The sequence below is a fragment of the Dryobates pubescens genome, chromosome Z (assembly GCF_014839835.1).
Source record: "Dryobates pubescens isolate bDryPub1 chromosome Z, bDryPub1.pri, whole genome shotgun sequence".
In the NCBI taxonomy this organism is placed as follows: Eukaryota; Metazoa; Chordata; class Aves; order Piciformes; family Picidae; genus Dryobates; species Dryobates pubescens.
Window position 1 is genome coordinate 37,737,037 of NC_071657.1, and position 23,437 is coordinate 37,760,473.

The following is a 23,437-nucleotide window of genomic DNA, read 5'->3' on the forward strand; positions in this document are numbered from 1 at the left end:
ACCTCATGAAGAGTCAGTCTGTGCATACCTTCACATTTATAGTTATCAGCCAGTATTTCACAGTTGTGCAATGCAGCCACCAGCTGAGTCTTAAACCACAACAATCATTAACTAGTTAGTTGACAGCTTCAAGCTTATCCCTACATCCATGATACCAAGCTACAAAAAACAGGCTCTCCACAAGTGAACACTGAAAGCATTTATAACTCTATGCCAAATTTCAGTGTAAAATTTCAGTCATGTTTGATATTTTGTCCTAAGAGTTGGAGGGGGTTGTTTATGGTTGGGTTTGGGTTTGGGTTCTTTCCCTCTTTTGTTTGTTTGTTTGGTTTTGGTTTTTAAAAATTTATTCTTCCCCACAGAAGAAACTACTCATTTCAGTCTTCAAGGTACAGAACATTTACTATATAGTTGGATCCCAAATGCAGGAATTCAATAGTTTTGGTCACTACCATAGGAATGTGACTAGACAGGCACAAGGAATTTCTTAGGTACTTTTTTCTTTTCCCCTCTCTCTAAGCACAACACTAGTGACAGTTTTCTTAAATTCATGTATGTGGCTGGAACTAGAACTCATGTCTTTTCAAATCAGATCTTTCTTCACATTATCCTTGCCATCCCTTCACAAAGATGAACCTACCTGCTCTTGCTGAAGAATACTCTTCAAAGCAGAAATCGCTGATAATCCAATTCTGTAAAATATTTTACTTTATTCTAAAATTTGGCACATTGATGAATGATTCCTCTGAAAAGATTCTGTTCTTATGAAATGTAACATCTGTAAAACGTCAAACATCTCAGTCCTGAAGCATATGCAAAAAAGATGCAATAAGGTTCAGCAAACAGGTTCAGCACTTCTGATACTATAGAATCACAGAATGGTTTAGGTTGGAAAGGACCTTGAAGATCAAGTCCAACCATTTACCAAGTTCACATGACCCTAAGAACCACATCTATACATCTTATGAGTATCTCTAGGGATGGTGATTCAATGCTTGACTATCTTTTTACCCAACACCCCACCAAACCTCCCCTGGCACAACTCAAGGTCATTTCCTTTTATCCTGTCACTTGTTACTTGGGAGAACTGGGCCATCCAGCCATTTTTTTTTCACACAGCAGAATATACCTGTCCAAACCATGAGAAACCAGTTTCTCCAGAAAGATGCTGTGTCAAAGGGTTTACTGATGTCTAGGTAGACAACATCCACAGCCATTCCCTCATCCACTAAGCAGGTCACCTTGCCATAGAAGATCACATCTGTCAAGCAGGACTTCATTTTCATGAACCCATGCTGACTGGGCCTGATCTGCTGGTTGTCCTGCACAGGCTGCACAATAGCACTCAAGATGATCTGCTCCATAGCCTTCCCTGGCACCAAGGTCACAATGACTAGCTTGTACTTCCCCAGATCCTCCTTCTGGCTGTTCTTGTAGATAGATGGGTGTCACATGCTAGTCACCAGGGACTCACTTGGTCAGCCAGGACTGCTGGGAAATGATGGAAAATGGCTTGGTGAGTACTTCCACCAGCTCATTCAAGTACCTATCCTATACCAAGTGGATCCTGTATCAAGTACTGTATCAAGTGGCTCCTATTTGGCCTCACAGACTCATGTGTGTCTAAGTGTTCAACCATTTCCCATTGCTCCCTGTCCCTGTCTTCCATTTCTTGGGGCTGAGTACCTGGAGAACAACTGGTCTTAGTACTGAAGACTAAGGCAAAGAAGCCATTAATACCTCAGTCTTCTCCTCAGCCTTTGTCACTATGTTTCCCCTCACATCCAAAAAAGGATGGAGATTCTTCTTCTAGCTGGTGTATTTCTAGAAACATCTTTTACAGCAGTTGCCAGATTCAGTTCTAGTTGGGCTTTAGCCCTTTTAATTTTCTCCCTGCATAAACTCACAACATTCTTACACTCCTTCCTTGTGGCCTGTTTCTTCCAAAGGTCATAAATTCTCTTTTTTTCCCCTTGAGTTCCAGCAAAAACTCTTTGTTCAGCCAGGCTGACCTTTTTCCCTGCCAGCTCATCTTACAGCATGCCAGGATGGCCTGCTTTTGTGACTTAAAAGACTTCCTCCTTGAAGAATATTTAGCCTCCCTGGACTCCTTTACTCTTCAGGACTGCCTCCCAAGGGACTGTCAACCAGTCTCCTAAACATTCAGAACACTACCCTCTGAAACTTCAAGGTAGTGGGTCTACTAATACCTCTCCTTACTTCTCAAAGAATCAAAAACCCTGTAATTTCATGATCAGTGTGCCAAACCACCACAACACCCACAAGTCCTTTCTCTCTGTTCCCAAACAGAAGGTCCAGCAGGTTGCCTTCCCTAGCTGGCTCACTCACCAGCTGTGTCAGGAAGTTATCTTCCTCACACTGCAAAAACCTGGACTGTTTCCTCTCTGCTGTACTGTATTTCCAGCTGATATCTAGCAAGATTAAGTCCTCCACAGGAACAAAAGCTAGGAATAGCGAAACTCTTTCAGCAGCTTATAGTGTCTTTCATTTGTCTCTTTATCCTAGTTGGGTGGTCTGTAACAGACTCCCACCATGGTATCTGCCTTATTAGCTTTCCCACTGAGTCTTTCCCATATTCAGTCCTGTCACCACGACTGCCAAGCTCTACACACTCGCTAACATATAGGGCTACCCCACCACCTCTCTTTCCTTGCCTGTCCTTTCTGAAGTGTTTATAGCCATCTCTTGCAGCACTCCAGGTGTGCAAGTCACCTCACCATGTTTCTGCAATAGCAACTGTATGTTTTTCCCACTGCACAATGGCCACCAGCTCCTCCCGTTTGCTTCCCATGTTGCATGCATTGTTGTAGATGCATTTCAGTTGGTACACTGATCCTGCCATCTTTTGGGGGAGAAGCCCTAAGTCCTACATGACCATTCTCAGGCACTTACATGGTTTCTAACACCTCAATGGCCCTTGTGTCTTTGCTGATGCATGGATCTCCATCCCTTACCTCCACTGAGACAGCAGACCAAAGGACCTTGCTGGACCACCATCCCTCCAACACTGGCATGTCACGCCCAGAGTTATCTCTGGAGCCTAAGCTTAGTTTAATCCCTTTCCCTCTTCAAAACTAGTTTTAAAATCTTTCGGTGCCCCTGCCAACTCTAGTGCAAAAATGCTTCTCCCCCTTCAAGAGAGGTGTACCTCATCTGTCAACAGCAGAACAGGTGTCATGCAAATCAACCCATGATCAAAAAAAACCAAAATTTTGTCAGTTTACCAGGCTTCTTCCCCAGTATCACAAGAGGTAGTTGCTACAAACTAGTGCTGGTATTTATTAAAAGCAAGCATAACAGGGCTGAACTCATGAGAAACAAGGTAAACATGCTGTCCAGTGTTCTTTTTGAAAAGGACATTTGGCTCTGAAAAGAAAAAAATGCACAATCCAGGCTAGAAGTGCAGGTCTTTCAGACTCTCTGGGCCTAGACAAACACAAGCCACATGTAAATCCCCTCTGTAATGAAAAAAATAGCTACACATCAAACACTTGCAAATAAAGTGTCAAAGTAAGCCAACAGTGAAAATACTCTAATGTTTCTACTTGCTAACTGTATGAAGACTTTTTTTGTAAGTAGCAGATAATTCACTCTTATATTTAAAAATATTTTAAAAACCCACTAAAAATACTTACATAAGTAAATAAAGAAAACTTAAACCAGTGCAATGTGAGTTACAACAGTAATTCAGTTGTTTTTCCAGTTCAAGGCACTAGTTTGGTATATTTTCATGGTTTTACAGTGCAGTGTGGTTAAGCTTTGCTCACATGATCACTTCCTTATTTGCACCGTGCTCCTGTGAATGCTTGGCATTGTAAATCCATGCTATCCAAATGAAACTTAAGAACTGGGAGAAGGGGAGTGGAGGGGGGAAGAACTGAAGCAAGGGATATATCAGAAAAAATAACACAGCTGATAGTTTCAAAATGTGTGACAATCTTATAGCAGATAAGAATTTTAAAAGTTATCACAAATGCAGAAATTAGTAAACTTATAACCACTATAAAAGATGGTAGTTTTAAACTTATAAATCCAACATTTGCATTTAGACTTCTGAACAGTAGCTTATGAAACACACTCTGAAGGCAAACAGCAACACAATAGTATACAGCCCTGTTCTCTCCTCACAGTCCTTAAACAAATTTCTCAGCCAACCCAACCTGAAATACAAACATCTTCAAAAGATTTTAAGCCTTTTACTCAGTTTTCTTTGCCTCTCTTTTCTTAGCACTATCACAGCGCTGCTCAGAAGAAGACTGGTCATTGACTGAAGAGCCATTGGAAGATGTTGCACCTTCACCCTTCACTTTGGATGGTGTCTTTGGCAAACCAAAGAACATAGAGCCTAAAGCAGCCTCAAAGGGAGCAAATGGAGAAGTTGCAGATCTTGTCAACATCATTGTTACCTATGAAGAACAAGGATCAAGTTACAATAAAAGTTTTAAAGACCTCACACGAATCGAAAACAAGTTAAAAGCTGAATGGATGTATGGCATTTATAAGTCTCCATAAGCCATGCCACCAAGAATATAAAAATGTTAATTTTAGCTTGAATTGATCAAAGAATACTTTTCTTTCTGACCCCCACTCTTCACACAGCTGCATATAAATATGTGCACAAAAAAAGTTTCTGTTTAAAGCTTACTGAAATCATCCAAAGAATAAACCACGTTTTAGGTCATATAACTAAGGTCAGGAGCAACTTTCATGGCTAAGATTTGTACCTCAGTCAAACTGAAAAATGCAAACAGAGTGGCTACTTCCATTTAAAATGAAAGAATGTATGTGCAAGCACCTGAATATACACACACACACACACACACACACAAGAAGACTTTAGCTACAATTCCAGACAGGTATACTCATTCCATACATTTTAAGAGATTTGGGTAGCAATTCTTTAGAATACATAACTTGGAATCAGGCTAGGGGAAAAAAAAAAGTTTTGTAGCTCCAGGTACTGGTCAAGTTTATATTCCAATACTTTCTGCAGTTTCCAGAGACATTCAATGCTCCCAGAACATGACCCTACTACACTATCCACAACTGTTGTTTTATTAGTTAGGTGGGTGCTCCAGTTTCTGATTGGCAGCATGGCAATCAGTTTAAGAACATAATCACTTAAGCTAGCTTCTGAGAACAGCTGTAATTTCTCACTTCCAGAATAACTTTGTTTTCCTTCTCCATTCCCAGCATCTTGAGTTCAACAATGCCCTTATTGATTTAGGTGAAGAATCTGGAACATCAGCCTTAGGGCTTAACTCCCTAAAGCAACTTCTCTAGAATTGGACTTGTCAACTACTTCACAGAAAGGAGACTGGAAACCACCACTTTAAGACAGTCTGTAATCTGTTCAACAGCAGCTCTGAAGCTCTTAAAAATACCAGACTACTGCTAACACAAGGACTACATTTCTTTGTAATAGTCCTGAAGATAAGCATCACCCTGGAAATGAACAAAACTGGACAGATCAAAGTCAGTATTATCTATTTTATAATAAAAGTAGTTACAGACACATCACAGTAGTTTTGATGCACTTTTTCTTTCTACCTGAACACTTATGTTGTGAAAACTTCAAGCCAGGTGACTGCAAATGCACAGATGCGTGCATAGGTACCAGAAAGGTACTAAGTAGCTAGCAAAAGGCAGAAAAGAGGAGAGTTTCTTTCTCCAAGCATGACACTATGGATGTATTAAGTCTGGTATACCAACTGTTGGGTGCCAAAATTCCTGTTGTTTTTTTAATTTGTAGGTCTTCTGTTCTGCTCTTGTACAGAAAACTAAGCACAGATTTAAGACTTCAGTAGGAGCTGGTCTAGCCATCTAGAAGCATAAACCCTAACTTGTTGAATGTTTTGAAGGCATTTTTATTGCTCTGAAATAAAGAAATAAAAAGATTTTCTGTTATCTGTTTTTTTGCAACACTTTCACACTCTTACCTTGGAGACAACAAGAAAGACGGTGTATAAAAACATGAGGTTGTATCTTGCTATTGGCAAACACTGGCTGTGTTGCAGCGTGAAAAGAACTGCTCCTATCAATGTTACCTTCACAGGGCTAGAAATCAAACAAACAATGTCAATTTCTCTTCCCTATTTCACAATGAAAGCTGCCATGGCCTGGAAAACAATAAATGATCCCAGTGTGCAAAGGAACTAATGAAAACTTGTGGTAACAGTGACAAGGTGCAAAACCTAGCTATAACTAAACTAAGACTTTTTCTTTATATGCTGTTACTATGCTTTCTGTCTACAATATGGGCAAGCATCAAGCTTGGCACTACTTTACATACCAGCAAAATCATATTTGACAAATCCTCCCCAAAGCAGTGCCCCTTTTCAGATTCTATAATCAGCTTGCTTGCCTTCTTCCTCTCCTAGAGGAAGAATAGAAGCAGGCTAGACCTAAAAGTGGATTCAGAGTAAAGCTACATTCCCACACTGTATTCTAGGTGTTAGTTACTCTAAGGTGATGCTTAAGGTGTTGAAGAACAACATAGTCCAAGTTCCAGTCCCCTGTGAGGTTCCCACAGTTCTATAGTTGTAGTCAGCTTGTATTTGATTTGAACTAAGCTTATGTTATCAGGTTTTGCCAACATAGCTGTGCACACTCAAGACATGCAAAGATTTGTATCTTCTAGCTGTGTTCATTGTGGTGGTAAATCCCTTGCTAGGTATGCAGAACTCTGGTCAGTTATCTAAAGCCATCTGAAGAGAGAGCACTAAAACACTAGCAGAAACATTCCATGCATTTCTTGATCTGCATCTGCATGTGACATTCCTGTATTCACCGAGCATCTAGCAATGACACATTCTTTGCTGTCTTTTCAGCAACTCAGAGATTTACTACATCAACTTCCTGCTCAGCAAGCCCAGAAAACAGCCCTGTATACAGGTATCTCATCTATTTGCAGAATGTTTTATCCCTTCACCTCATAACTTAATTAGATTTAAGATTCTTAAGCTTTATATATTAAACAAAAATGTTTAAATCCTTTTCCAGTTACTCTAAGCCACATCTACCATGCAGAGCATATATGCAAGTGCTGACACAGTCAGCAAGCACTGGTTTACTGTTACACCTGTAAGTACAGTGTTACTTGGATTCAAAGTGCTACTATCAACAGTGACCTCTCCTTTTTGGAAAACTGCTTTCACTGTCACCTAGGCACTGACAAAGGGAGATAAATTCTAAATACCTGGAACTTCAGAAAAAGCCAACTAACATAAGGCATAAGAAGTTGAAATACTGCCAAAGGAAAAGCAGTATTTTCCTTCTGTTATGCTGTTGCTAAAAGTGGCTACAGTAAAGCAAGATAACATAAAAAAATAGCTATTTCTAGAGAACTAAAAGTAACATGCAAAAGATCAAATTAATTTTAGGAAATCACTGCAGTTAGCTCATCTTGAGTTGCAGCTTTCCAGCCTCTCTCAATCAGTCATTTAACTGTACAGAATAAACGGGGAGCCATGCAACAATCCCAGAACTTGCTTCTGCAAGAGAAGCAACATTTCCTATTTTATAGTACATTTTTCCTATATTGAATAAGAATTTTAACCTCGAATGACTATGAATAACTCAAATAACTATGGAGGAAAACAGCATTGGCAGAGAAAGTAAGAGTGAGAATGCTGAAAGAAAGCCATTGTAATGATGCTGAGAGCATACACCAAAAATGCCATTTCATTTGTGTACTTCTGGTACCACTCTCCTGTTTTGGATGGAAGACCATATCCCTGTAAGATAAACTGAGTCAACACAGCTTTCCAGTAACATCCTAGTGACTCATGCTGCTTTCTGCTTGACTGATTTTCCCATTTGGTGTTCTTGTGCTGTGAACTTAGAACTATTAGAACAGCTGCAGAAGACCATCAACTAATGTTTCACAAGGTACACACCAAAGCACTGACTACAGACATGTTCCACTGTTTTGATCTTGTTTGGGGTTTTGGTTTATTTGTTGGGGTTTGTCAGTTTCTTTGTTGTTTTGTTGGTTTTTTTTTTTAAATCTGAACAACTAACAGTTAGTATCAATACAAGCAGTTAGCAAAAGAACAGTTAACATGTGCAGTCCATATAAAAAACTTACTAGGACATCTTCAGTAGTTCATTGGTTTCAGGTTTCCATATTCCCCTCACCAGCTGTTCAAAGTTGGAAATCAAGCCACCACCAGCTCCTGAAATTGCAGAGATTTGCGATAAGCCTCCACTTACTGCTGCCACTACTGCACAACCTATTCTTTGTCCCAGCAAAACTTGTTACAGGTGCCAAATGTTGCACCTAAAGCTCAGACTTAAAGAGACTAATCCGATCTTTTATACATGTATGACTTGAGCAACCGACATGAAACTTCACAGGTTTAGCTACTTAGCAAGAACCTCATGTTTACCTTTATCTGATAGCATCTGAACTGATGCACCCATCACTACAAATGAATGCTGGAACCATTTAAGTTAATCTCCAGAGGTTTATATAGTTCCATTCTTCATGCCATCATACAAATACAGAGTGTGTTTCTATAAGAGGACCCTCATGGAGAAAAGTGGCTATGTATTTTTACATAAACAGAACTGAAGACATAAGGAGCTGTTAGACACTAGCGAATGAGACTCACCTGCATTTTAAAGTGGGAAGAGTACCTTAGGTCACCACATTGACAGAGCAGAACCAAGCAAACAGAAACAAGAGCTGCACTCCTACTTCCTGACTTACAAATTCATCTGTTAGGAAGGTAGAGTGTAGTAATAGCACTGAACCTACATGGGAGATCTATTTCTTTATCACCATCAACTGCCCATTCTACAAGTCCTCACAAGAGTTTCTGAAGGGATAAGATGAACTTCTCTCAAAGACATTAAATGTCACCCTTGATAATCCAGGCAGAAAAACTGCATCACAGGCTTTTCCCTTGAGGTGGTCACAGACTGTATTAGGACTAACATACGCAGCACAGCAAGGAATGGTGCTACAGTGTCACTGAAGGGCTTGCAGTTTAAATACCAATCCAAAACATCATAGTCCATCAGAACAAGATGTTGTGCATCTTACCTCTGGCCCAGCCCACAGCTACCATGACAAGCCAGGCATCTTTGAAGTGACTGTTTGCATGTGCAACACCAGCTGTTATCTTCCAAGTTCTAGTCACTTCTTTCATTCCTGCAACCAAAAGCCGAAGAGGCAGAAAGGCAAAACACTGGAAGAACATGTCTTGTGGGCAGTAAAACACAAGGTACCTGAAAATCATGAGAACCTCCATTAGCAGCATCCAAAAGTTTCCACTAAGGAATTCACTAATAACCTTTAAAGACAGTTTTTAACATGACTAACAATGTATGATTTATACTGCTGATACCTCACTGTCATATTTGGTAGACATATGAGAACAAATTCTAAATGCTTCTGCATGTGCTTGAGCTCCTCCATCAAGCATTATTTGAAATTGTTCTTACTGCCTCATTGTCCCAGAGAAGAATTTGTTAAAGTACATGAGAAACAGCTTTACATTTTGCCAACTGTTATATAGCTTACATATCATGTTTTTATAATTCCAATTATTAAACCAGTGTCTGACTTACTTTTGTAGGTTGTTCTTAATTATTTGGATTTTTTGGGGAGGGGGTTGTCATTGTTTGGGGAGTTTGTGGGATTTTGGGGTTTTTTTTGTTTTGGTTTGTTTGGGGGTTTGTTTGGTTTTGTTGGTTGGTTGCTCTGTTTGGGGGTTTTGTTTGTTTGGTTTTGTTGTTGTTTGTTTTTTTTAACAGGAGTACAACACGGTGATAAATTACATGCTGACACCATGTTTTCATACTGATAGGTACACAGAATTAGAGAACTCCAGCAAGAATGCCTCCACTAATTAATGCTAGGCCACATGAAATGTACAGCTGTTTTCACATTTCACATCTCAGTAACCACTAACTCTAGCTTTTCCATCTTGCCAATTACAAAACCTGTTTTCTTTTCTCAAAGCATCAAATGCACAGCTCAAAGTTTCATCAACTTGCTTGTAAAACAAAGTTAAAGGCAGCTAACGATTCAGTCCTAAGGTGACAGTAAATATTAGGTTATGTGTTTTATTGTAACTCTTCAATCATGAGCAAAATTCAGTTTTTACTGAGACATTCAAAGTCTCAAAAAAACTAACCCAGATTAAGAATCTAGATTATTTCAGAACAGGAATAAAAGAGTAACAATTAAGTATAAGCAGTTAAAGCCTTTACAAGACAGGAAGGCTACTTTTTCATTTTCTTAGAAAAGATACTTGCTTGCTGGTTCAGGCTGCTCAGCTCAGTCTCCTGCCTACCAACAATTTCTAAAGCTGTTTTCTTCATCTGTTTGCACAGGCTACAATGCAAAGATGCACTTTTTATATGTGGTTTAGTATATTAGAACTACTTGCAGACATCACAGCTAAGACAAGTAACGCTTCATGGTTAGAGATTAGAGCTCAGGACAGAACGCAAAGTTTGGGCTTTAGGTGGGTTTTTTGTTGTTTTGGTTTGCTTTGGTTTGTTTTAATTAAAAAGAAAAAACAGGGGGAAAAAAGAAAAAGTTTATCCTTTACAGCAGAAGGCAAGGAAACTTCATCCTCAGAAAGGTAAAGTTTAGCTTAAGTTCAGCCCCAGCTGTGTATTTTCTTTTTCGGCATAGACGGAATGCCACTGTATTTTAGAAGTTCTTCACTTTGAGGCCTCCCAGAGTGCAGCATGCAATAGCCTATTACTCAAACAGTCAACTACATCAGTAGCTAACTACTGCTCTGGTGCTCAGTTTTAGATTTACTTTAGAACTACTTACATTCTTCCTTTCCTTACTAGTGTAGAAGTCAATTGCCTTTTTATGCAATGAAGCTCCAGTTGATATGAAGCCAAACATATAAAGAGCTATTTAAAAGGCTACTGAAAATAGACATTCAAGCCATGTACTCAACAGACAACACTAACCAGAATTAACTTACAGTTGCAGAATGTGGCTTTAGGACCTCAACGCACAAGTAAGTGGAACATGAGCCAGCAGTGTGCCCAAGTGGCCAAGAAGGCCAATAGCATCCTGGCCTGCATCAGGAGTAGTGTGGCCAGCAGGAGCAGGGAAGTCATTATGCCCCTGTACTCAGCACTGGTTAGGCCACACCTTGAGTACTGTGTCCAGTTCTGGGCCCCTCAGTTTAAGAAGGACATTGAGACTCTTGAACATGTCCAGAGAAGGGCAACGAGGCTGGTCAGAGGTCTCGAGCACAAGCCCTATGAGGAGAGGTTGAGGGAGTTGGGATTGTTTGGCCTGGAGAAGAGGAGGTTCAGGGGAGACCTTACTGCTCTCTACAACTACCTGAAGGGTGGCTGTAGCCAGGTGGGGGTTCATCTCTTCTCCCAGGCAACCAGCACCAGAACAAGAGGACACAGTCTCAAGCTGCACCAGGGGAAGTTTAGGCTTGAAGTGAAGAGAAAGTTCTTCACAGAGAGAGTTGTTAGCCATTGGAATGTGCTGCCCAGGGAGGTGGTGGAGTCACCATCCCTGGAGGTGTTCAAGAGGGAATTGGACGTGGCACTTGGTGCCATGGTTTAGTAGTCATGAGGTGTTGGGTGACAGGTTGGACTTGATGATCTTTGATTCTTCCTTACTGATTCTACGATTCTATGAATCTGGCTTTGCAGTCCCACCACAGCACTTCAGCCTGTGGTCTTTTCTCTGCTAGCAGCACTTGCCAACAGTAGATGTCGCTGTCCTACAGATCATTAATTTCTTAAGTGTAGGACAACACCTTTCATTTTCCAGTTTTATGTAAAGCCTGAGATTTTGTTTCATGTGATTTGGGACTGGAATTAAAGTCATTATATTCAAGATGAGAACTTTGTGAAACTAGAAGCTTAAATGGTTTCATAACATTCATAGCTCCTCATTAAAGCCTCATTTTGTTTGTGCACAGACAATCACATTTGGACTGTGTTAAGTTCAACAGCCACCACATCCTATTTACATGTACTCTGCACTCATGTCATTTGTTAAAACAGTTCTGCTGCTAATATGCACCATCAGGAGATTCTATAAGCCATGTTAATGCTGCACTATTTATTGCACATTATTCACTTCACCAATTTGCCTAAAATTAAATCAGTCATCTTCCATTGCAACATCAAGACCAGAAGGCTAATACATAGATAAACATTTTCATTTTAATCAGTTTGTAAGTATAAAACCTCAAGGACTACAAGGAACAGATACTACAGGATTTGAAGCAGGTAACACTCTTCTAAGATGGGAAATTTGATTTTTAAATTCAAAACCTTGAGCTGCTCACAGGTTTCATTAAGTTTGAAGGTTTCTTCAAAGATCACCTTCTGGAATAAATGAACTCCACCGGAAGGCCACATTTACATGAAAGCATCTCCAGTGTTTGGGGTTTTTTTCAATTCCAAACCAGGCCAAATTCCTGCCTCATTCACTTACCTGCCTTCCCATTAAGCTCTGTAATGTTTTCCACTAGAATGCCCATCCCCTTGAGAAAGGGCAAAAGATAAAGGGAAAAAAAAAAAAAAAACAAAGTTTTGAAAAAATGTCAGGAAGAGAAAATGGAAAAATAATTCAGTCCCAGTTATGGGAAAGTTCAAGACTTTTACATCAGCCAGGTTCTGGCCTTCAAGCGCTACCGTGGATAACTTTAGACTGTTTATCATAGAATCACAGAATGGTTTTGGTTGGAAAAGACCACTAAGATCACCGAGTCCAGCCATTAACCTAACACCTCCATGGCCGTGAAAACACAAACCAAAGTACCATGTTCACATGTTTCTTAATACCTCCAGGGACAGTGACTCTACCACCTCCATGGGCCACTTATTCTAATGCCTAACCCCCAATTTCAGGCCATTTCCGCTCATCCTATCGCCTGAAACTAGATGGACCTCTACCTCACTACGACCTTCTTTCACAGAGATGTAGAATGCAGGGAAGTCTCCCCTCAGCCTCCTTTTCTCCTAGCTAAACAATCCCAGTTCCCTCAGCCGTTCCTCATAAAGCCTTTTCTCCAAACTCTTCACCAGCTTTGTTACCCTTCTCTGGAGATGCTCCAGCAGCTCAGAGTCCTTGTTGTAGTGAGGAGCCCAAAACTGAACACAGTATTCAAGGTGCGGCCTCACCAGTGCCAAGTACAGAGGCACAATCATTTTGCTACTGCTAACAGCCACACCGTTCCTGATACAGGCTACAATGCTGTTGGCCCTCTTGGCCACCTAAGCACTCTGCTGGTTTATGTCCAGATAGCTGTCAACCAACGCTCCCAGGTCCTTTTCTGAAAGGCACCTTTCCAGTCACTCTGCCCCAAGCCTGTAGCATTGCATGGGATGCAGGCGTTGTTAAACCTCATACAATGGACCTCAGCCCATCAACCCAGCCTGTCCAGGTCTCTTTGCAGAGCCTTCCTACTGTCAAACAGATCAACACTCCCACCCAATTTAGTGTCATCTGCAAACATACTGAGAGTGCACTCAATCCCCTCATCCAGATGGTTAATAAAGATATTGAAGAGAACTGGGCCAAATACGGAACCCTGGGGTACACCACTTGTGATCAACTGCCAACTGGATTTATCTCCATTCTCCACCACTCTTTGAGCCTGGCCATGCAGACAGTTCTTAACCCAGTGGAATCATCCACCCACCCAAGCCATAAGCAACCAGTTTCTCCAAGAGGATGTTGTGGGAAACAGTGTCAAAGGCTCTACTAACGTCCAGATAAGCAACATCCACAGCCATTCTTTCATGCATTAAGAAGGTCACCTTGTTGCAGAAGGACTTGCTTATATCCATATAACACCAGTAACTGAAGTCTACTTTATTCCAAAACAACTTTTTCAGCGATTTGACCAGGAACACTATAAAAATCTAAGGCAGGTCTAATCATGTGGCTGAGCACTTTGTTACACAACAGCCCACAAGAGCTGCTCTCTTACAAGCATTTTATTCCTGTAGAATGGGATTGTAACAACTGTTTTGTGGCAGTGACTTTCTGGATACGGAAACATCATGAAACATCATCCAAATTGGTATCATTTTAAAGTTAATCGTCTGATTTACATGGAAGCTGGATGGCACACTATTGGTTCACAAAGTATGTCTTCCTCAGAATCACTACTACTCATCTAACTAAACTGTGGATGCTTACCAGACTGAAGATGCCAGTAGAATATTTGTGCCATTTGCCAGAAATGCTACTGGAGGTTCTGCAAGCATCAGAGAAGACAAAACTGACCCACCAAAGCAATGAAGCATAGCACTAAACCAGCACGCAACTGGACTTCGTACCGACACTTCCACAGCTCCTGAAACAAAGGGGAAAGATGAATAAACAGAAATAAACATTTTACGTTTTCATCATATTTAGAAGTCAGTATGTTTCTAATCATTCAGTCCAACATTGCTTCTTTAGGTAATTAATAATCTTGCAGAAATATGTAGGTTTTGACAAGAAAAGTCTTCAGAAATACAAACTTGAGAGTACACTGAGTTAAGCATATGCTACCGAAATAGAAGTGAAAGACTGATGCTGTGTTCTCCAAACATCTTCTGTGGACTGGTTTAGTATAACTATTTGGCTAGAAGGCAAGAAGAAAAAGCTTTCAGAGCACACTTGAGAGATCTCATTGTTAATAATCTGTTGCTTTTCAATGTCTATTAAAAATACACAAGCAGCTTTGCTGACCTAGACAGGACTGGTATTCATACTTTTTCCTCCTAACACCTTACTAACCATGTTTGCTGAACAAAATGAAAGCAGTATCCACAATAATTACAGAACTGTTTCACCTGAACAGGAAAAATGTTACCTGAAGTCATAATAACAATAATTGTGTTTCCCTTGTTATTAAAAGGGTCATGATTTCCTTTATTTCATTCAAAATTAATTGTTCCTTTTCCATTGCAATTGAACTATGTCAAAACTTTATTTAATAGTAAAAGATTATGCTGGAGGTAATGGGAAGCCTTTAATCAGTTCCAGGGAAAAATTACAATTTAAAGACATAAATATTCACAAATCCTTGTTTTGACTATTTTCTTCAACTTCAAAAGTCCAGTGTTGCCAAAGCTTCCCTTGTTACACATCTGCAGAGGTCCTGTTTGCCTGAACTAGTTTTAACTTTCCACAGTCCAAAGGCTAGAGTTTCCAAAAGCAGAAATGAAACCTAATGCCTGACCCAAAATGAAACTTGACATATGTTTTCAATCCAGAGGAGAAGGTTTTGGGTTTTCATGCATTTCTTTGGTGGGAAAAAAGTCATACTCAAGGCAAACTTAACATATAAAAGAAAATACAGTACACTCAACACAATCTACTTCATACAAGAGTACTTAGAAATTGTTCTGGTTGCACTGCCGGCACAGACATCACATATTGCAGCACCATCTAAATGTATAAACATTAATACTTCTAAGTATTACAGAATACCTGAATATAAGGTTACATCTATGGGGTTTTAATCATTGTGTGATTTATTTGCCATATCATACTATCAAGTGCCCAAGTTGGTTATGCTCAGCTTTGTTATTGCATATTACTCCTCCAAAGAAGCCATCAATTATGACCATGCACATAAAATTAGCAGGTGAAAATTATAAAGCCTGATAATGTTCCTTAACAGCAAAAGTAAAAATGTAAAGTGGGCCATTGCACCCAGGTCTCACATAACTCCATGTGGACCTGTTTTCACCAATAGATTTGAAAAGGGCAAGACACTTCCAGAAAATCAATGTCTTGTGCTTACAACATTGAAGTTGCCTCAGTTCTTTTAATTTATTTTTTTTAAAGGTCTAAAAGTGCTGGCAGACATTTCTTTGAGAAAACAACCACAAAAATACAGTAAGTGAATATTCACTGGTCCAAAAGAACTACACTAACTTCCTTCTCCACGTGTAATTATTCTCAACTGATGGCAGAGCCACATTACAAGTACTGTTATGTACCGAGTTTCACATTAAACGACAAAAATACCTTTTCTTGCAACAAGAGAATATCCAACCCTCACGTTCAACAGGACTCAGTCTGTTAAGCAACTCCACTAAAAGCTGCTGTGGCATTACAGCACAAATGGACCACACAGAGAAGAAACATCCCAGTTCTCACAGGACAGCATGAGAACCCAGCTAACAAGAGTGTCATAGTTCTAACCATGATGCAGCCAAGCCCCACGCAGCCGCTCACAGGACTCCCCCTTCACACCCCACCTCCCTCCAGTATGATGGGAAGAAGAAACTGGGAGCAAACCCAAACCCCCATGGGCTGAGGTAAGGAGAATTTAATAGAACAACACAAAGAATGAACAGAAGGAATAACAATAATAGTACAGAAAGCAATACATAACAAGAAGTAATACATATAGAAGGCGACACACTCACCTGATGCCCTCCTCCCAAAGGCCCATGTCACCCCCCCATAGGAGGGACATGGTACTATGGTATGAAATAGCACACTGGCTGTTTCAGCTGGCCCCTTCCCACTGCATATGAAGAAAATTAAGCCTGTCCTAGCTGAACCTAGGAGACAGGGACAGGCACTGTAAATCACAAATCAGAAGGGAACAGGCGCTGGAACTGGGAAGTACTGCTAACGGATCAACTTTTGCACTATGAACAAGCTTTGACTGCAGTACAGGTGGAAAGTACAACGTAATGTGCACAGTAACCTGGCCTTGGAGTGACACTGGTAACCAGACCAGGACAGGAGGTTCCACATCCAAGAACACTCAACATCCACACCAAGTTTTAAACAAAAATACACTTCAGAGATCTATTGGCAAGTGGATGTGCACCAACATCTCTCTCATTAGTGGGAAGCTCTTCACTTTGCAGTAGCAGAGAAATAATAATTTTAACATCTTAGTGGAGACACTCATCAGGGTACCAAATCACCTCTTCCCTCCCCCAAAAGTGCAGCCTGAAATCAGTTAAATGTTGGGAACCAGCACCAGAACAAGGGGACACAGTCTCAAGCTGTGCCAGGGGAGGTTTAGACTCGAAGTGAGGAGAAAGTTCTTCACTGAGCGAGTCATTCGTCATTGGAATGGGCTGCCCAGGGAGGTGGTGGAGTCACCGTCCCTGGAGGTGTTCAAGGGGAGATTGGACGTGGCACTTGGTGCCATGGTCTAGTCGTGAGGTCTGCTGGGACAGGTTGGACTTGATGATCCTTGGGGTCTCTTCCAACCTTAGTTGTACTGTGATACTGTGATATTATTTTTAAATTAGCTAGCTATCTGTACTCTTTCCAAATCCATTCTTCTGCCTTCTAGCAATCATCACTTCTCCACTCTTCCTCTCCCCCATGACTACCAACAAGTGGTTTCCAGTTTTGAGGTCACATATAATAATTATTGTTATTACTACCAGATTTCCCTCTGTGAGCAAGCTCCACAACAAAGCATATAAATTTCTTCATCAAGCTATTATGTGCAAAAAGACAAGGAACTGTAAACTCTGCTGGAGGTCAAGATTTTTCTGTTGGTCAACATTAGTATTTTCTTGGCAATTCATACCTGCTTTCTAACACAAAATATATCTTCATAGAAGCCAATGAGGCAAAAAATGCTCGTACTAACTTAAGCTCATCTTAGTGATGCTACATGACTTGTAACTGGGGTGCAACCTTCCAGAAAACTGGCTCAGTTGTAAGTGGGTCACATGTTTTTACACAAGTGGTCAATTATATTTATCCTCTGATGCATCCTGCAAAACTAATGAGGCATCACGCAACCATGCAAAATATGATCTGCCAAAAGGCCACTGGTCCTGCAAATGGTTTACTTCAGCATGGTTTCAAAACACAAAAGTATTGCTGTATACAGTTTTAAATATTGTTTCTAGGCAACAGTAATTAAACAACAACAACAAAAAACAAAACACCTTGCCAGCAAACTATTTCTGTCAGTAGGATACAACCTAATTTAACATTTCCAGTATGCTGCAAGTAGGCAGCCAGGAACACATACCACATACACAATTTAAAAGCAAACCAGAAGGATTTGCAGAAGTTCTTTCTAGCACCCACATTCAACTATACATAACATTAAGTAAACTAAAGGATTTATAAAGTCAGATTTAATTTAGCAAAACTGTGCCAAAAAAAAAAAAAACAAACAACAAAAAACTCTTCAAATCATGAGAATTATGTAAGAACAAAATCAGCAGATGCCTTCCAAATAAGACACATCTTCAAACATTCCTCCATCCCAAACCCCAAAAATTATCACTTCCACAACTGACAGTTACAAATGACCAACTCCTAAGCAATCCCAAACGCACTAAACAAAAACTCTTAGTTTAAAACATGTGGAAAGCAACACATTGGTTGTCATGGGCTGCCAGCAATCACAAATGAGCAAGGAAATCTAGCTAGAATGTCTGGAACAAAGTCCTAGTTAGTGTGTGCTACCATGATATAAATACTCTAATTCAGATTTTTAACAGCAGGGGGAGGTTGGTATTTTAATGCGGCAGTAATCTGGGATAAAACAAATGTGGCTTGGATTTAACCTTATACTTCTTATACCACAGTATCACAGTATCACAGTATCACAGTAACTAAGGTTGGAAGAGACCCCAAGGATCATCAAGTCCAACCTGTTCCAACAGACCTCACAACTAGATCATAGCACCAAGCGCCACGTCCAATCTCCCCTTGAACACCTCCAGGGACGGCGACTCCACCACCTCCCTGGGCAGCCCATTCCAATGACGAATGACTCGCTCAGTGAAGAACTTTTTCCTCACCTCGAGTCTAAACCTCCCCTGACACAACTTGAGACTGTGTCCCCTTGTTCTGGTGCTGGTTGCCTGGGAGAAGAGACCAACCCCCTCCTGTCTACAACCACCCTTCAGGTAGTTGTAGAGGGCAATGAGGTCGCCTCTGATCCTTCTCTTCTCCAGGCTAAACAATCCCAGCTCCCTCAGCCTCTCCTCATAGGGCTTGTGCTCAAGGCCTCTCCCCAGCCTTGTTGCCCTTCTCTGGACACGTTCAAGTGTCTCGATGTCCTTCCTAAACTGAGGGGCCCAGAACTGGACACAGTACTTAAGGTGTGGCCTAACCAATGCAGAGTACAGGGGCACAATGACCTCCCTGCTCCTGCTGGCCACACTATTCCTAATACAGGCCAGGATGCCATTGGCCTTCTTGGTCACCTGGGCACACTGCTGGCTCATGTTTAGGCGGGTGTCAATCAGCACCCCCAGGTCCCTCTCCGTTTGGCAGCTCTCCAGCCACTCTGACCCCAGCCTGTAGCTCTGCATGGGGTTGCCGTGGCCAAAGTGCAGCACCCGGCACTTAGACTTATTAAATGCCATCCCATTGGACTCTGCCCATCTGTCCAGTCGGTCAAGGTCCCTCTGCAGAGCCTTTCGACCCTCTAACTGACTAACATCTGTTCCCAACTTGGTGTCATCTGCAAACTTGCTGATGACTGACTCAACCCCCTCATCCAGATCATCAATGAAGATGTTAAAGAGGATGGGGCCCAGCACTGATCCCTGGGGGACGCCACTGGTGACTGGCTGCCAGCTGGCTGTGGCACCATTCACCACCACTCTCTGGGCTCGGCCCTCTAGCCAGTTCCTAACCCAGCACAGAGTGTTGTGGTCCAAACCACGAGCTGACAGCTTAGCCAGCAGTTTACTGTGGGGGACGGTGTCAAAGGCCTTGCTGAAGTCCAGATAGACTACATCCACAGGCCTCCCCACATCCACCAGACGGGTCACCTGATCATAGAAGGAGATCAGGTTGGAGAGGCAGGACCTGCCCTTCCTAAATCCATGTTGGCTGGACCTGAGCCCTTGGCCATCCTTCAGGTGCGCAGTTATTGCCGCCAGGATAATCTGCTCCATCACTTTCCCTGGCACTGAGGTCAGGCTGACTGGTCTGTAGTTTCCAGGTTCCTCCATCCGTCCCTTCTTGTGGATGGGGACCACACTGGCCAGTTTCCAGTCATCTGGGACCTCTCCAGTGAGCCAGGACTGGAGGAAAATGATGGAGAGCGGCTTGGCCAGCTCATCTGCCAGCTCTCTCAGCACCCTAGGATGGATCCCATCCGGTCCCACAGACTTATGGGTGTCCAAGTGGCTCAGCAGGTCCCGGACTAATTCCTCATGAATTTCTGGGGCATTACACTGCTCCCCGACCCTATTACCCAGCTCAGGAGGCCACTCATCCTGGACTCCTACCTTGCTGTTAAACATTGAGGCAAAGAAGGCGTTCAGGACCTCAGCCTTTTCCTCATCTTTGGTCACCATGTTCCCCTCCAGGTCCAGTAAGGAGTGGAGGTTCTTCTTGCCCTTCTTTTTAGCATTGATATATTTGTAAAATTGCTTTTTATTGTCTTTCACAGAGGTGTTCAGCTTCAGTTCCAACTGGGCCTTTGCCTCTCTAATTTTATTCCTACATAGTCTAACCACTTCCTTAAACATACCTCGAGAAGCCTTCCCCTCCTTCCAAAGGTGATACAGCCTCTTTTTTTCCCTTAAATCCTTCAGGAGCTGCTTGTCCATCCAAGCTGCTTGTCCATCCAGCCACTTAAGGTTACCTAGCTATTTCCCTAGGAAACACAGCTACTTTTTTTAAGTTTCCAAAAAGAATGTATAGTAATGCTTACAGGATATCTATTATATCCATCCTGAGTATTTTGTAATCACTGCTCTTTCAGTTATGATTTAATATTCAGTTCAAACTACTTGCAAGTGGGTTACAGACCAGCAGTCACTTGAATTACAGTTATTAATTCAAAGTATTAGAAGATACTCAAGAGTTCAAAACTTCCAGCTATTAAGCTGAAAAGAAAAAAAATTAGCAGCACCAACCTGACCCGACTTCTGACAACAATTCACTATCCAGATGTGCTGTCTAAAGCTCTGCTGATGCTAACAAAGCAGAGACTACTCTCATCCCAGTCATTAAGTACATCCCACAGGAAAGTTTAAAGGCAGAGTAATGTCAAATACCTCTCTAGAGAAAAAGGTCTCATTTTGACTGGAACAGTCTGATGAGTGCACTTACTCAGGAAGAAGCAAAAAAATCACCTTGATACATTTAGGAAGGGACCAAAGCACAAGCATTCACTAAATGGCACAGAGCCTTAAGATTCTGAAGCAAGTAGAAGCACCCAAATCTGCACTATAATCCTGAAAACCAGCTTGGTTTATTATAGTTACCAGCTGGGATGTAGTTACTGTAACTATGCAAAGCCACAGCAGAAGTAGTTTTTCTAAATATTAAAACAAGGCTAGTCTCTATATTTGTGACAACTGAAAATTAGACTTGGGTTTAGCAACCATAGTGCAAAAGACTTTCTAGGAAAGCACATGTAGCAACTGAAGTGTCATTACATGCACCCACAGAAAATACAGACTCCTGTTATAACCCCCCCTGGACAGCCTATTCCAGTGTCCAGCATTCCATCACCCTACAGTGAAATTTTTTTTCCTCATGTTAGAATCAGAATTTACATGGAAATTCCTACACCTCAACTTCCACCCATTGTGCCTTGTCCTGTCACTGGGCATCGCCGACAAAACCCTGACTCCATCCTCCTGGCACTCATCCTTTACATATCTATAAATATTAGTGAGGTCGCCCCTTAGTCTCTTCTCCAAGCTAAAGAGCCCCAGTTCCCTCAGTCTTTCCTTGTAAGGAAGATGTTCCACTCCCTTAATCATCTTTGTGGCTCTACACCGGACTCTTTCAAGCAGTTCCCTGCCTTTCTTGAACTAAGGGGCCCAGAACTGGACACAATATTTCAGGTGCAGCCCCACCAAGGCACAGTAAAGGGGGAGGAGAACCTCTCTCGACCTACTGATCACACCCTTTCTAATCCACCCCAGAATGGCATTGGCCTTCTTGACCATAAGAGCACGTTGCTGATTTCCACGTGGTTTCTGCAGTCAGACATTATTTATTGACAGAAGGGCTAATGAAGACTGCAGACAAACTCCTTTGCACGCGTACGAACTAACGGAGCACACAAGGATCCGACGCAGGAGGACTCGGCAGGGGCAGAGGAGAGGAGCACCCCTGCCGAGCCCGGCAGTACCGGCCTCAGGTCCGTGCCGTACTGCAGCGTACCAGCTGAAATCCGCGCACACGGGGCTCTGGCTTGAGAGGCCACTAGGAGTGCTGGCAAACCTCCCTACACGAAATGAAACGCAAGACACCCGAGAGTTTGTGGGAGTACGCACAGAAACTGAGATTTAGCCACGCAGCATTGTTAAATACAAATAAAATCCAGAAAGGGGGGGGGGGGGGGGGGGGGGGGAAGACAGGAGAAAAGGAAAAAAAAAACACGGCAGATTTTGGAGGCTGGAGGGATCTCGAGGAAAACGATCCCGGAGATAACGCTAACAACCCGACCCGGGGCGAGGCACCTGCAACGCCAGCTGTGACCCAGAGGCAAAGCCCACGCGAACCAGTTGACACCGGGCACCGCCTAGCACCCCCCAGCCCAGCCCCGCTCCGCCCCACTCCTGGCACCCCAGCTTCCCTCAGACACCCCCCGCCATCTTGTGCCGCAACCTTCCTCGGCCGGGGCTGGGGCGGCCGGCTACCGGGTACTCCCCTCTCCTCGCCTCTGTTCTGGCCTGGACCGCAGCAGGTGATACTAGGGGACGACAGGAGAGCACGGTGAGAAAGATAAGTTCCATCCCGACCCGAGAACAGCCCATCTCACCCTGCTGCTCCTTCAGCGCCATGACGGAGGCCACATAGTGCGCCAGGTCGAAGAAGGGGAACATGGGCAGGTGCGAAAAGACCAGCGGTACCTGCCACAGCTCCATGCCCGGACGGTAGTTGGACAGAGGACCGCAGAACGACTACCTCGCACGGCAGCAGAAGCCCCAGAGGAAGCTTGGTCGCTGCCGGCCGCCGTTAGAGGCGGAGCGGGGAAGCAGTTGGCCGGTAAAGGCGGTCGGCAGCGCGGCGGGGTCCCTACAGGCGGTGCCGGCAACGTGCGGACGCCCTTTCTGGCAGCTACAGCGCGCAAGACTCGGTGTGCTTGTCCTTGTATGATACCCGCTGGTTCAGCAGAGGTCTGAGAGGTGTGCCCGCCGCCCTACCGACTGACTAACCCCTGCAACGAACAGGGAGATCTTGGGAAAGCATTGCCTTTGTCTGAAGCGCCGTGGGCCGTAGCCGTTCTGTCCCCCATGGGTCAGAGCAGGTTGCATTTGCAGACCTACGGGATCGCCGACCGGACGACAGACAGACCGACAGGCCTGGTCCGGAACCGGCTGGTCCGAAGTGTTCACCCTGAACGTTTTTGCCTGCAGCCTGTCTCGGCAATCTTGAACATGGTAGACGGCCAGTTCTTTTCGCCTTTATAGCCGTGTTTTGCCTATATGAACAGTTAGCGTGTTTCATCGGTCTTCTAGTTGCCTTTAAAACAAACAAACAAAA

General features: G+C 42.7%; 1 protein-coding gene across 2 annotated transcripts; it reads right to left on the minus strand.

Moving 5' to 3' along the window:
- Positions 1-844: 844 nt before the first annotated feature.
- Positions 845-23,120, minus strand: TMEM38B (transmembrane protein 38B). Of its 2 annotated transcripts, none has more exons than XM_054178271.1 (6): positions 22,713-23,120; positions 14,180-14,336; positions 9,071-9,255; positions 8,111-8,198; positions 5,961-6,078; positions 845-4,427 (listed from the first exon to the last, which is right to left on the minus strand). In XM_054178271.1, exons 1-6 carry the CDS (start codon positions 22,816-22,818, stop codon positions 4,218-4,220), a joined length of 864 nt encoding a protein of 287 aa, XP_054034246.1. In that variant the 5' UTR covers positions 22,819-23,120; the 3' UTR covers positions 845-4,217. The 2 variants fall into 2 exon arrangements, with proteins under 2 accessions (XP_054034246.1, XP_054034247.1); XM_054178272.1 differs by lacking the exon at positions 22,713-23,120 and adding an exon at positions 22,559-22,595.
- Between the last annotated feature and the right edge of the window lie 317 nt (positions 23,121-23,437).

Excerpts from the sequence above, each read along its gene's own strand:
- TMEM38B (XM_054178271.1), bottom strand. The coding sequence starts at position 22,818 with ATGGAGCTGTGGCAGGTACCGCTGGTCTTTTCGCACCTGCCCATGTTC. Across the intron at positions 8,199-9,070 it reads AGCTGTGGGCTGGGCCAGAG|GAGCTGGTGGTGGCTTGATT; the intron begins GTAAGATGCACA and ends CTGCAATTTCAG. Across the intron at positions 6,079-8,110 it reads GAACTACTGAAGATGTCCTA|CCCTGTGAAGGTAACATTGA; the intron begins GTAAGTTTTTTA and ends TTTGATTTCTAG.